Consider the following 14,263-nt stretch of genomic DNA (forward strand, 5'->3'; position numbering starts at 1 on the left):
TTATTTGCAAACACATTTCCCCTGATAGTATATTCTCCTCCTATGAATTACAGGTGTATGTGAAAGATGTTTTTGAAGAAATAACTAGAAACACTCAAACAATGGCGTGTAGCATTTCAGTTGCGGATCAGAACCGATCTGCGAAATGTCATATTTTTCAAGCACCTCAGTTACACCCTAACAATTTTTGAAGTCATAAAACCGCGACTATTACTTGCAAATACCTTTAAACTAAGGGTATGTTTTCCTTCTAAAAATAAAACGAATGTGTGAAAGAGGTTTTCATCGGCACAATTTAGTCTATGTTCGCGGTGAATCGAGAATAGAAGCCAGAGAGCTATAACATACCGACTTTAAACTTGATTTCAATAAATTATTTGACTTAAACTGAAGTGGCAAAATAGTTAACCTGTCTTCTACATGTAGGATTTCAGTTGTTACAACACTCAGCGAACTTAATCAGCTGTTCAAAACAAACCGGGCTCAATCTTAAATACTACGCTGCCACCATATTGGCTACACTGGTTTCGTAACGACCCGAGATATACGTTCGGGGGCTTTTCGAGGAGTCTCTTCTCCCCCTCTATATAGGCTCCATGGTTGTAACTGGTGCAATGCTTTACGACCATTATTCATGGATAGTCACTAACTATCCTTGTTGTTCTGCATTTAAACTATTCAACAGCAGTTAGAGAAAATATCGGGGTGAAAAGTCGAATGTAGACAAGGAACAAGGTTGAAACCGCCTCGCTAAAGTCTGGTTCAGAATTGATCAGTGTCAATTTTTGATTATCCGTAAGTCGACTAAGTTTTTCTTTTGGTCACAACACTAATAGAGCTGCAATCTCATACTTCAACAGATACAGCGTTAAATCCGATTGATGGGTTCGTTCACAAGATGTTTTAGATAGTGTCAGGTGACAGTTTCTTTGAAACTAATATATCTGTTCAATTACTGGACACCTACACTTTGGAGATAGATATCAGCCACCAAGAAGGCTTTCCATTTCTTTGAAATTAATATATATCTGTTCAATTATTGGACAGCGTGATTTTGGAGATAGATATCAGTCACCGAGAAGGTTTTCCAATTTGAATGAACTTGTTGTCAATTCCATTCCATTCAGAGCAGTTTCCTTTGAATATAAACGGTATAATACTTACATGAGCAACATCGAATTTAATGCCTGCCTGACATATATTATTTTTCACTCTATGTGAATAATATTTAGTAACATGTGATTTCATACTATATTCTGTATGTGTTCTCCAGAAAGACAGACAGAAACTTTCCTGATACAGTGGAATCTAGTTTCTCAGGTGAGAATACCCTACAAACGGTATTATGTGGTTTGAGTGTTTCAATTTCGCAACAGGGAATGCTCTCATTTTCATTTCCACACAAACCTATTTTGTTTCATTACTGCCACTAGATGATCACCAATATGTATCTTGAATAACATAAGTTTTATGGAAATAAGTACTCTGCATTTCGTAAACTCAAGCACATGCGGAGTAAAAGTCGGCATTTGTGTATGATAATTTGACGGACAACAGCTGACTTGTGATGGAGAACGACATTCTAGATTCTCTTGAAGATCTAGGGTACTTCTTTCAATTCACTGTCAATGTTATCTCATAACGCCTCATTATATTTTATGTCAGATAAACTCAACGGTGAAGTGCCGCAAGACGGAGTGTCAAACGCATTGCAATACGTCACTACGTTTTACAGCAGACTTGCTTTGTCAGCACAACCGGGATATTTATTGACAATCTTTTCCTATTTCTACATAAACTATATGTTTTCCTTTGACAGTTATAAGTGCGCAGTACAGTCAAATTACCTATGCCAAAATAAAGTTTAGGATAATGCTACAGTAGATTAGTGTTCTGTGCACTGGTGCATCTGGGCTTAGAACGGTAACGTGGTTTTGAAAAAAAAAGATGCGATAGTTTCGTTATTCGTACAGTTTCAAAAATGACTATTAATGATGGACATACATTAATATGCAGTTTGTTTTTCCCATACTCCTTCACCCTTTAAGCTTACATTACCATGTCATATGTATGCATGTAGAAGCGGTGAAACTACTAAGTAGATCGACTGCACAATCAAGGACCTAATGTTCGCTATCACAGGGATTGAGGGTGTGAATTTTCAAGGGATCATCCCCCTACTTTGTTTAAACATGTTCCAATGTACATTCAGGGAGACAGGAGACATGCTGTTGATTATCCCTGGTATATTGAAAGGGTCTACAGTGTGCACAGAAACAAATGATATCTTGACAATAACAGGAATTGCTTAGTGTTAATAATGTTTATCTATTTATTTCAAAAGATAATGCCCCAGTATAACTGTAAGCTGTTTATCATCATACATATTGATTAAAACAATAGAGAATGGTTGTTGCTATGTTGTTTAATGCTGCTGCCAGCGATATTCCAGCTTTGTGGCAGTGATCTGTGAACAAAGAAGTCTGAACCAGACAATCCAGTGATATTAGCATGAGCATCGTTCTATGAAATTGGGATACTATGACGTGTCAACCAAGTCAGGGATTACTGAACACACCATTGCGTTAGTCACCACTTGCAACAAGCATGAGTTACTGAAGATAAATTCTAAATTCTAACACACATTTACTTGTCAAGTGATCAGTATTTGACTAAAGAAAGTACATGTATTTGAGATCTCATCTATCAATACTTATGAAGAACTGTGAACATGTGTGAAACGGAGATGTATTTTCTGAATTATGTATTATTTTTCATACAAACACTTTAACCTGACACAAATGGAAATGAAATTGCAGTTTTTGTACCAATCAGCATTTGACTTATATTTTTCCTTTTCACAGTTTCTCGGGGAGTCTTCTTGATGAAGCAGTACTTTCGTCATCAGTTGATCCCAGCAACAAGTCCGTGGAATACACTCACCTTGTTGAGTGGCTCACCAGGCAACTGAAACAGTTCTGTGGATTAGAGGAACATGTCAATGCCATCACAAGTTAGTTCTGTCAAACTGTTAGAGAAACATTAGTCTGTTTCACAGTGCTTGAACCATATTATTTCACTTCTGATGGAGCAAGTCTCGATTGAACAAGTCTAGATTTATTTGGGTTTAGTATTTGAATTTCTGATCTCATTTGGGCTCCTTTGAAATTCAAGTGGCATTTTTTGGTAGCGTGTGGTCCTGTGCATAGAGCTCAGGTCACAAATCAGTTGAAGTAAAGCCCCATTGGGAATGGATAATCCTTTGCTGGCTGACTATATTAGGCAGCTTGACCCCTGAGAATTTCTAGGACTTCAGTCCAGCCTTACAACAAAGCATGTTTTTTTGTGCACGCATGCACAGAGGCAAGTTGCCTCTGTTCACCCAGCAGTATATGGGTACCCAGTGGGATAAGTCATTTGACTGTAACCTGCCAGCAGAAAACAGGCACCTTGGTTTATCTGGAGTAATAATGTTTTAGCTCTTGGAGCAGGCACAAGTGTGTGGAAATGTGCTTTATAAATGGCTATTAGTATTTGTATATTTTTTTTCAGAGACTGAGCATTGTGAGGGATAATGTAAAGTTTGAAAATGGATCTGAAATAAATTTGACCCACTGTATAGTAACTTCGGAGAGTTGAACCTACGTGATTTCTTTCAATTGTACATTCAAGAAGTGTTCACATACACAGAAATCAGTGAGCATTAGATAGCTCATAGTTTCTTTGGCATTATCCATAAAGTACTGTGTATTCTAGAGGATCAGTTAATCAGTAATTCATTAGGATAAGTTGCTAATGTAACAGTGCTGAAAGAATGCTCAAAGTCTTTGTAATCACCCTGTTGTCAAGTGTGTAGAGGGTACCTGACTGATACTTGTGCAATAATATGTCATGACCTCAATATGCTCAGTATGCAAGTCTCGGGAAACATTGTGAAGTCCTGGTGCATTACACTTACATCAGAATACTAGTGGACATGCCCAGACAATGTTCGTCATCTTCCAAATTCTACTGAAGTTGAATTTCACTTCCAATCTGAATGTCAAATCTGTTTCAGCTGTATCGATCAATAGATATTGCTTGCCTTGTAATTAGAACTCTGCTTTGCAAAAATATATCAATCACAGCAAGTTGTTCAAGCTGTGTAAGTGATGCAGTGACAAGCTATATATAAACAATACATATACCATTGCCTCTATTAGTCAAAACGTCTTCGACTGTATCATTCATCACTATGTGTAACACAAATCATAGTTATTGATATGCGCCAGGAACTCAGGATGCACCTTTCTTTCTGTCAATGTTCTATATTATTGCATTTTGGATATAACTACTGTTTTCTGCAACTTGTTACTGGTCTTGCACATGTTGGAAGGCCACTCTGAATGTGGTGACGTATTTGAAAAGTCAAGTAACGAAAACAAACATTTTGCAGATGCCGGTGACTGGCCTAACTTTGAACTTGAGTTAAGTGGCTTCCTCCGAGAATATGGTATGTCTTACTTTAGTTCTGTTTGGAATCATTTTTCCTAATCCAGACAGTAACTGGCTTATGCAATGAGTAATGTGCAAATATATTCTTTGTAATTGAATCTGTATTTGACTCTTGGTCTGTACGTCTAAGCTGATTCTGCAGTCAAAAACACAAAAAAACTGTGGCGAGAAATAAGTGGAAATTTTATGTAATTGCACTTTGCTGGCACATTTATCATGGTAAATATCTTCAATATTTGCTGTACATTGGCCTTAATTCATATGGTTCCATTGCAGGCTGTCCCTACCCTGCTCTCAGTGATGGCCCTATCAATCAGCGGCTTACCACCAGAATGAACAAGCTGCAACTTCTGGGTTAGTCTCTTGATATTTCCTAACCTACCCATGTCTTTTTCTTATATCACCTTCCAAAGTTTCCTTCTAGAGTCACTTTCTCATGTTACCATTAAATGTCTCCTCCTAATGCCTATTTTGAGCCTAAGACATTCACAAGCCTCAAAAGTTATTACACAAATAATTATACTTGAAAACACATGAAATTAGACTCTACTTCAGGATAGCGATAACACAGATTGACCTCACTGGACCAGGACTTAGTGGTCTCATACAAGTTTAACTATTTAACTTTCATGACATTATGAGGTGTAACATGGTGTAAGAGTGTCGAGCTAAGCTTGATCTGACCGTGTACATTCCATATTGCAGACTATCTGTGTACAGAGCTGGCCAGTGTACGGATATTGGCAGCTGGAAAACCTGGCTTGTTGAAAACAGCATCTACCACGCCTGATGGTGTGTCTACTCAGGTACTAGCTTGTGAGGATGAGTTCTCTCCTATGGAATTAGATACTCAGTTCGTCATTGTAAATTTCATAAAGCAGGTTTCCATTGTCTCTTATCATGTATACATGTCTTGCTAGCATGTGCTATGTACGATGGTTGATCAGCATTCCAGAAGTTGTTGGTCAGTAATGAAGCTTACAACTTTACGGATAACAGCTTCTTGTTTTATTGCATACAGCAATGTTTTGATGTAGATTCTCACACTATTAAGAACTTATTATCCATAATGTGGTCTGCTTTATTTTGTTCGAAGCTATTTTCGCTACTGGTTCATGTTTATGGGTTTGTTTCTGGTTGATTTTGCAAAAGTTGTTAATATCTAAGACTAAACATAATGTCAGTTCTTGTACTTATGAATCTGTGTCATTGTGTTTATCAGAAATACTGTTGGAAATGTCAGTACCCATACTCACTTGTAATTTAAGACACTAGCAATAGCTAGGTAATGGTTGCTGTTGTACATGTTTAATGATGGGACTCTTGTTGCTGTTGTACATGCGTTATGACATTAATGATGAGACTGTTGTTGCTGTTGTTCATGTGTTATGACTTTAATGAGGAGGCTGTTGTTGCTGTTGTACATGTGTTATGAGGAGACTGTTGTTGCTGTTGTACATGTGTTATGAGGAGACTGTTGTTGCTGTTGTACATGTGTTATGAGGAGACTGTTATTGCTGTTGTACATGTGTTATGAGGAAGCTGTTGTTGCTGTTGTACATGTGTTATGAGGAGACTGTTGTTGCTGTTGTACATGTGTCATGACTTTAATGAGGAGGCTGTTGTTGCTGTTGTACATGTTATGATGAGACTGTTGTTGCTGTTGTACATGTGTTATGAGGAGGCTGTTGTTGCTGTTGTACATGTGTTATGATGAAGCTGTTGTTGCTGTTGTACATGTGTTATGAGGAGGCTGTTGTTGCTGTTGTACATGTGTTATGAGGAAGCTGTTGTTGCTGTTGTACATGTGTTATGAGGAGGCTGTTGTTGCTGTTGTACATGTGTTATGATGAGACTGTTGTTGCTGTTGTACATGTGTTATGATGAGACTGTTGTTGCTGTTGTACATGTGTTATGATGAGGCTGTTGTTGCTGTTGTACATGTGTTATGATGAGACTGTTGTTGCTGTTGTACATGTGTCATGAGGAGGCTGTTGTTGCTGTTGTACATGTTATGATGAGACTTTTATTGCTGTTGTACATGTGTTATAATGAGGTTGTTGTTGCTGTTGTACATGTGTTATGACTTTAATGATGAGACTGTTATTGCTGTTGTAAATGTGTTATGATGAGACTGTTGTTGCTGCTGCAGGCTGAGAGTGAAACTGCCTCCTACTTGAGACAGATGCTGATGGCCCTAGGTTTTCCCAAGCCACCCACAAACATCACACCATTTCAACTGTTCAGTAAAGTGGAAGCTAAGGTGAGGAGTCATTTTCATCTCTGTAAATCATTAACTCATAACAGAAGTCAGACTGTTACATGATGGTCACATCTTATACTGGTTTGACAGAAATGTCCTACATGTTTAACTTATGTGCACAGATTAAGGAATTGGTCGCCAAGCATCCAAGTCAGCTCGGCAAGCCGTTGTTGAAGGCACGTCTGTCTGACAAGCAGTGGGAGCAGGTTCTGAAGGTGAACATGGCGCTGAGTGAGGAATACAAGCTAAGAAGGGACATGCTGATTAAACGACTTGACGTTACCATCCAGTCCTTCAAGTGGTCTGACAAAGCAAGGGTATCCTTTCATTCTTTGTACATATGTACTATTAAATTTATGCTTATCGAAGGGATTCCATGAAGGAATTGGTCATTTTCATGCTGGCTGCAGATGTGTGAAGATCTGAGTTAGAATTGGCCTCAGTAACCAATGTTTGTCATAAGAGGCGACTAACAGGATCAGGTGGTCAGTTTCACTGACTTGGTTGACATGCCATAGGTTCTCAGTTGCGCAGATCGATGCTTGTGCTGATGATCCCTGGATTGTCTGGTCCAGACTTGATTATTTACAGACCGCCGCCATATAGCTGGAATATTGCTGAATGGGGCGTAAAACTAAAGTCAGTCACTCGTGCTAATAAGAGATGACAAAATTGACTGGTTAATCAGGATGGTGGCTTGAGGTTGATTGCATGTCGTCATGCATTGATGGCATGGATCAGTATTGATCATTGGTTTGTCCATTGATTGTTTACAGACTTCTATCACAAAAACAACGTGGAAATGTCTGTGGATACACAACCTCTTTATTCTTGTGCTGCCCCATAGCTGGAATGGTGCTGAATGTGGTTGGAAACAGCAAATACAGAGTCATACCGAGTTAGATGCTTCACTTTTATTCCTAGATTCAAGAGGATGCTTATGGCCCTATTTATTGCAACTTTCGAGTATCAGATGGTTACTGTGTGGAACCCAGCTGATTGATTCATCACTTTTATGGACATGTTTACTGTTTGTTTTTGCAGCATAATGAGGACAAGATAGCCAAAGTATATCAGCCCATTAGAAAACAACTTTCATCTAAAACGAATATAGGAGTGCCCCAGATCCTTGCAGCAAGAGATGGTATGTTTCTCCAATACTGTTTGACTCCTTGTTTGTCCTGTGATGTTTCTCAGTTTGTTAGCTCCACATCTGTCTGTGACAGTTCGTCAGATGTAGCAGGCATTTCAGAAATCCATCATCACCCTATACTTCCATTCATGTTAGCTGCCACGCAGCGGTATAATGAGAGTAACGCAGCGGTAGGATGAGAGTAGCACAGTGGTAGAATGAGAGTAACACAGTGGTAGAATGAGAGTAATGCAGCGGTATAATGAGAGTAACGCAGCGGTAGAATGAGAATAACGCAGCGGTATAATGAGAGTAACGCAGCGGTAGAATGAGCTGCCGCGCAGCGGTATAATGAGAGTAACGCAGCGGTAAAATGAGAGTAGCACAGCGGTAGAATGAGAGTAACGCAGCGGTAGAATGAGAATAACGCAGCGGTAGAATGAGAGTAACGCAGCGGTAGAATGAGAGTAACGCAGCGGTAGAATGAGAGTAGCCCAGTGGTAGAATGAGAGTAGCACAGCGGTAGAATGAGAGTAATGCAGCGGTATAGTGAGAGTAACGCAGTGGTATAATTAGAGTAACGCAGTGGTATAATGAGTGTACTGTTGAAACAAGCAGTGAAGTGAACTCACTTATTCACTCCTCTTCAAACTTGAATGATTAGTTACAGAAATGTGTGTATATTCTTTCCTACAGTGAGATGTAAGTTTAGTTGTTGCAATCTAAACCACGTATGACTGCATGAATGAAATATAGAAAGTATGCATTTAGTATATCAGCCCATTAGAAAACAACTTTCATCTAAAACGAATATAGGAGTGCCCCAGATCCTTGCAGCAAGAGATGGTATGTTTCTCCAATACTCTGTTTGACTCCTTGTTTGTCCTGTGATGTTTCTCAGTTTGTTAGCTCCACATCTGTCTGTGACAGTTCGTCAGATGTAGCAGGCATTTCAGAAATCCATCATCGCCCTATACTTCCATTCATGTTAGCTGCCACGCAGCGGTATAATGAGAGTAACGCAGCGGTAGGATGAGAGTAGCACAGTGGTAGAATGAGAGTAACACAGTGGTAGAATGAGAGTAATGCAGCGGTATAATGAGAGTAACGCAGCGGTAGAATGAGAATAACGCAGCGGTATAATGAGAGTAACGCAGCGGTAGAATGAGCTGCCGCGCAGCGGTATAATGAGAGTAACGCAGCAGTAAAATGAGAGTAGCACAGCGGTAGAATGAGAGTAACGCAGCGGTATAATGAGAATAACGCAGCGGTAGAATGAGAGTAACGCAGCGGTAGAATGAGAGTAACGCAGCGGTAGAATGAGAGTAGCCCAGTGGTAGAATGAGAGTAACGCAGCGGTAGAATGAGAGCAGCGCAGCGGTAGAATGAGATTAGCACAGCGGTAGAATGAGAGTAATGCAGCGGTATAGTGAGAGTAACGCAGTGGTATAATTAGAGTAACGCAGTGGTATAATGAGTGTACTGTTGAAACAAGCAGTGAAGTGAACTCACTTATTCACTCCTCTTCAAACTTGAATGATTAGTTACAGAAATGTGTGTATATTCTTTCCTACAGTGAGATGTAAGTTTAGTTGTTGCAATCTAAACCACGTATGACTGCATGAATGAAATATAGAAAGTATGCATTTATATTGTAATTTGATGTGATAATATTATGGTATGATGTGATGTGGTGCGATATGATATGACATATGCTATGGTTTGATGTGATATATGATATGCTCTGATATGGTGTAACATGATATGATATTGTATGGTGTGATATGATGCATAATATGGTATGCTGTGATATGGTATGATATGATATATGATGTAGCATGATGTGTGTATGGTATGGTGTGATGTGATATGATACATGATAAGATATGATGTAATACAACACAGTATGTGTATTGTGATGCTATATGATGTGATACATTTGATGCGATGTGACGTATTGTAATGTGAGCATATTATTCTTTTCTATGATATTGTGTAAAATTTGTGATTGCATAAAATATTGGATAAATCAGTTAGGTCAAAGAGATTTCAAAGTGCACCTGAAATATGATGTGATAAGGTAATACAGGATTGATGTCAACTGTTTCCATGACTGGTTTTGCAATGAAGTATCTGATGTTTCTCCACTTCAGATTTAACAAGGATTCAGAAAACAAGCAGTGGGGAAGCCAGGGAAAAGACAAAATGTGCAATAAATAAAGTCATGATAGGACAAGTGAGTACTGGACACTCTCTCTCTCTCTCCCTCTCTCTCTCTCTCTCTCTCTCTCTCTCTCTGTCTCTCTCTGTCTGCCTGTCTGTGTGTGTGTGTGTGTGAGAGAGAGAGAGAGAGAGAGAAAGAGAAAACTAACAACTTTCAGGGTTTGTATTACATGTTATGTATAGAGCTGAACTTAAAATGTGTCCCAACAGGTGTTATTAGCTAAGAGTAAAATTTCACTCACTAAAATGGTTGTTCAATATGTCAGTAGCCAAAGAACCAGTACTGGTTGTTGGAGATGACAAAGTGGATTAGGTAGTTAGTCTCCATGACTCTGCTCCAGATCATTGACAGAGGCAAGTCACTTTGCTGGGTACCACTAGCAACTAATAAAACCTAATCACTTGGAGTGAGAATGAATCAAATCGAGGTGGTGAGTCTGTAAGAAGCTTTTGTTGATTAACCAGGTTCCAGATCGTGGAGGTCGTACCACAGAGCTAGAACCACCGCCTCCAGAGATGCCAGCCTTCATGCAGAGATCAGCCGCGCCTCAAGGTAAGCCTGCCAGTGTGTTCCAGATCAATGTAATTAACATAAAAACATGCACATTTATTTTTGCTAAAAGCCTACAATCTGAGACAAAATAAGTCTTAAATCATGAGTATGTGAAGCAGTGTAAAATACACCTTGAGCCTGTTTCACATGGCGATCATAGCGATCTATGACTGTCGTAAGTCTATGTTAAAGTATCAGAGTTATGATCACCTTAGCACTACGATCGGTTTATGAAATGGAGCCCTGGAACAGTTTCAGCATTGCTCCATAATAATGTTACCTCGTTGTTTACATCCATGTAACTGTGGGAAACATTTAAAGATACAGTGTCATGAGCATGTCCAGATATTATATGTAGTAGGTATAGTTTCTGTTGATTATTGCAGGACGTGGCAGAGGTGGTGGTCAAAGGGGAGGAAGAGGAGGAGGAGGAGGTGGTGGGCGTGTTCAGGGTGGGTGGGGTGACTCCCAGAATCAGAACCAGAACCAAGGAGGAAACTGGGCACAGGGTGGGGGAGGATACGGAGGGTCAAAGGGAGGGTATAATCAGGGTGGAGGAAATTACAGCCAGGGTGGGGGTGGTTACAATCAGGGTGGGTATAGTCAAGGTGGGGGTGGAGGATATGGCGGGGGCGGTGGTTATCAAGGGGGTGGATATCAAGGTGGTGGGGGTGGATATCAAGGAGGAGGTGGATATCAAGGTGGGGGCGGATATCAAGGAGGGGGTGGATATCAAGGTGGGGGTGGATATCAAGGTGGCGGGGGTAGAGGAGGAGGAAGGGGTCGGGGAAGAGGGGGAGGGAGGGGTAGAGGTAGGGGTGGAGGAAGCTATAACTGAATATACAACTGTCACATATGATATGTCGTTGATGAAGAATGCTGCCTTTGCAATACAATTAAATGACTATTAAGCTGTCTTAAATGGCATTACAGTTGTCTCCCCTTGGTTGTCATTAAGAACTTTGTTTTGTGTATGCTTAATACACACCAGGCATCTGTTGTCCTGATCATTTTGGTTGTTACAAAGAATTAATGAATTAGTTTGTTGAAGTTTTCAGATGTTGAATGGGACATGAGCAATTTTTGAGATATGACAGATTATTCTTGTCAGTGAGTGGACAGTACCAAGGCATTAAAGTAGATGGTGCATCATTACACATACGATAAGCAACTTTCTCCACAGCAGGGAACACCTGGTGTCAAATAATAGTGAGGAACTCTAGGTGTTTTATGCAACTAATTCAGAATAGAAGTAGTTGGTTTGTGCCTCATAATTGTTGCATAAACGTACTGTTTACTGCTCCATGTGTGTATTTATTCCACTTCATGTTTTTTTTCTGTTTGTTGCTGTGCTGCAACACCAATTTTATAGCAAAATAAATCTATTTATATGAATACTTATGTTTTTATTTGACTGATGATTGTGACATCACTGACATGGTCTCATCAAGGCAATGACTGGGCAATGACTGCACACTAGAGCATGGACAATTGGGCTGCTGGGTTAAGTAGCTGAAGCGATTGTGCATGTATCTGAAGATCTGAGTACAGTGTGTGAAGCCCATTTCTGGTATCCTTGTCATGATATTGCTACATTATTGCTAACAGCCACTTAAGAATTAAACTCCCTCAGACTGACTATAGTGGGTCAAACCCGTAGGGGTGTGCCACGCTTTGAAACAGATAGAAACATATATAGAGGGTTACATAGACCGTACCCCATTACTATAAGGTTACATTTCACCACGTAAAATAGGTTAAGGCCCCGACTGGGCCTACGGATAGAAAGGTAGATACTTTCCCTACAAAATGAGCTATAGATTGTCACAATCTGATTATCATTTCAAAAGTTCCACACCACGGCTCTCCAAAAACATCTACCTCAGCAATTCAAATCCATAACCATGGCTCAAGCAAGACCGCGATAACTCGCCCTTTAAATTCGTTTATGAATTCCAGCCCCGTTGATGGCACCTATGTAGGGCTAGATTCGATCGACAGGGGCATTCCACAGGTGTAATGGGTAGGTAATAGGTTAAAGCGTTTGATCATCACACGGAAGACCCCGGCTCGATTCCCCACATGGGTACTTTGTGTAAGGCTTCTGATGTCCCTTCTTGTGTTGCTTGAATACTAAAACCGGTGTAAACCCAAAGTCTGGTGAAGAACCGTTTTACACACCAGCAGATGCAATATTTGCAGTTTTTCGTTTTGTCCCACACATCCACACAGTGACAACAGTTTACAGAGGTTGAAGGACGTGATTCGGCACTGTCGTCGAAGGTTTTCTCGATGATGTTGCGTCAGGAGAGGTCGTATGGCGGGAAGACGTAGTCGTCTGCCGTAGTGGAGTAAGCCGTTCCTGTCTGCTTTTGAATTGATGCACCGAATGTTCCGAGCGGTAATCACTGCTACGTGGAACCGTGCTGGAGATAGGCCACTTGTCCTGTCGCATGGTGGCGAGCGCCAACCCCATTATTGTTCTGAGACTGCTGAAATTGTTTCTGTGGCAATGAAATTTCGCAGCCCTCTGCAAGTGAAACGTTTTCCCTCGGACCTGCCCAAGAGGCCCATCACACTGCGAGACGTACGTTGTTAAAATTTGTGGACCAATAAAACGTTAATCAATTAAGGTTCCCAAATCGATTACGGCATACAAATGTGTTGCGTGTGTCCATGCCTAACATATACATGTGTATCCAGTTCGCTCCACTTCTGACTCTGTATGGGTCGGTGGGGTAGCCTAGTGGTTAAAGCGCCCGCTTGTCACGCTGAAGACCCCGGTTCCATTCCACTCATGTGTACAGTGCGTGAAGCCCATTCCCGTTGGAATCTTCCTAACAATGGCTCAAAACCACTCATTCTCACTCATTCACATTCACATTGTGTCTACACCTATATTTCTTCACAGAAGTAAAGCTTTCTCTCGGTGGGATAGTCTAGTGGTTAAAGCGTTCACTTGTCACGCCGAAGAGACCCGGGTTCGATTCCCCATATGGGCACAGTGCGTGAAGCCCCTTTTCTGATGTCTCCCCGCCTTGATATATATATATCAGGAATCAGACATTATTCTAACATAATTAAAACATAAGTTTTGTTTAGCTTAGTCATCCAGACAATAGTATAATATGAGGAGCCTTATTCCCATTTACTAACTTCCCAAAGCTCAAAACTTTCTTAAAACTTACAAAGGCCACACACATCGTTTGCAATGAATAAGTGGACAACCTTAGTTTATGGATTAGTGAAACTGCTTCCATTGTAATATTTAAGTAAACGCCTTTGGGAAAGGCATTATCCACGTTTTGGCATTCTCTTTCCCACAGGGGATACTTTTGATATCTTCCTGCGAACCTCTGTTCTAATATGACCCTTCCATGGTGCAAGTGTTCAGGATTCGTGATTGGTTGCAATGAGATTAAGTGACTTCTGTCGGAAGAGAAGGCGTTTTAAGATACAATTCCTTTTAACATTTCAGTTATAATACTGGCCATACCTGTTTACTATGGCATCATTTCAATGAAAGATTGAATTATGGATTTCTGAATTTCTTAAAGGAGATTCCTATACACTGTGAGGGACATCGTCGACTAGGGCA

At 40.3% G+C, this 14,263-nt stretch overlaps 1 protein-coding gene across 1 annotated transcript; it reads left to right on the forward strand.

Moving 5' to 3' along the window:
- Nucleotides 1-1,480: 1,480 nt before the first annotated feature.
- LOC137294011 (protein FAM98A-like) lies at nucleotides 1,481-12,060 on the forward strand. Its single transcript, XM_067824924.1, has 11 exons — nucleotides 1,481-1,605; nucleotides 2,865-3,013; nucleotides 4,436-4,492; nucleotides 4,771-4,848; nucleotides 5,200-5,300; nucleotides 6,647-6,757; nucleotides 6,880-7,074; nucleotides 7,802-7,901; nucleotides 10,043-10,125; nucleotides 10,578-10,665; nucleotides 11,052-12,060. The coding sequence occupies exons 1-11, from the start codon at nucleotides 1,568-1,570 to the stop codon at nucleotides 11,501-11,503; spliced, it is 1,452 nt and encodes a 483-aa protein (XP_067681025.1). The 5' UTR covers nucleotides 1,481-1,567; the 3' UTR covers nucleotides 11,504-12,060.
- Nucleotides 12,061-14,263: the final 2,203 nt, after the last annotated feature.

The sequence above is a fragment of the Haliotis asinina genome, chromosome 8 (assembly GCF_037392515.1).
Source record: "Haliotis asinina isolate JCU_RB_2024 chromosome 8, JCU_Hal_asi_v2, whole genome shotgun sequence".
NCBI classification, from domain to species: Eukaryota; Metazoa; Mollusca; class Gastropoda; order Lepetellida; family Haliotidae; genus Haliotis; species Haliotis asinina.

Excerpts from the sequence above, each read along its gene's own strand:
- LOC137294011 (XM_067824924.1), top strand. The coding sequence starts at position 1,568 with ATGGAGAACGACATTCTAGATTCTCTTGAAGATCTAGG. Across the intron at positions 1,606-2,864 it reads GATTCTCTTGAAGATCTAGG|TTTCTCGGGGAGTCTTCTTG; the intron begins GTACTTCTTTCA and ends TCCTTTTCACAG. Across the intron at positions 10,666-11,051 it reads GAGATCAGCCGCGCCTCAAG|GACGTGGCAGAGGTGGTGGT; the intron begins GTAAGCCTGCCA and ends TGATTATTGCAG.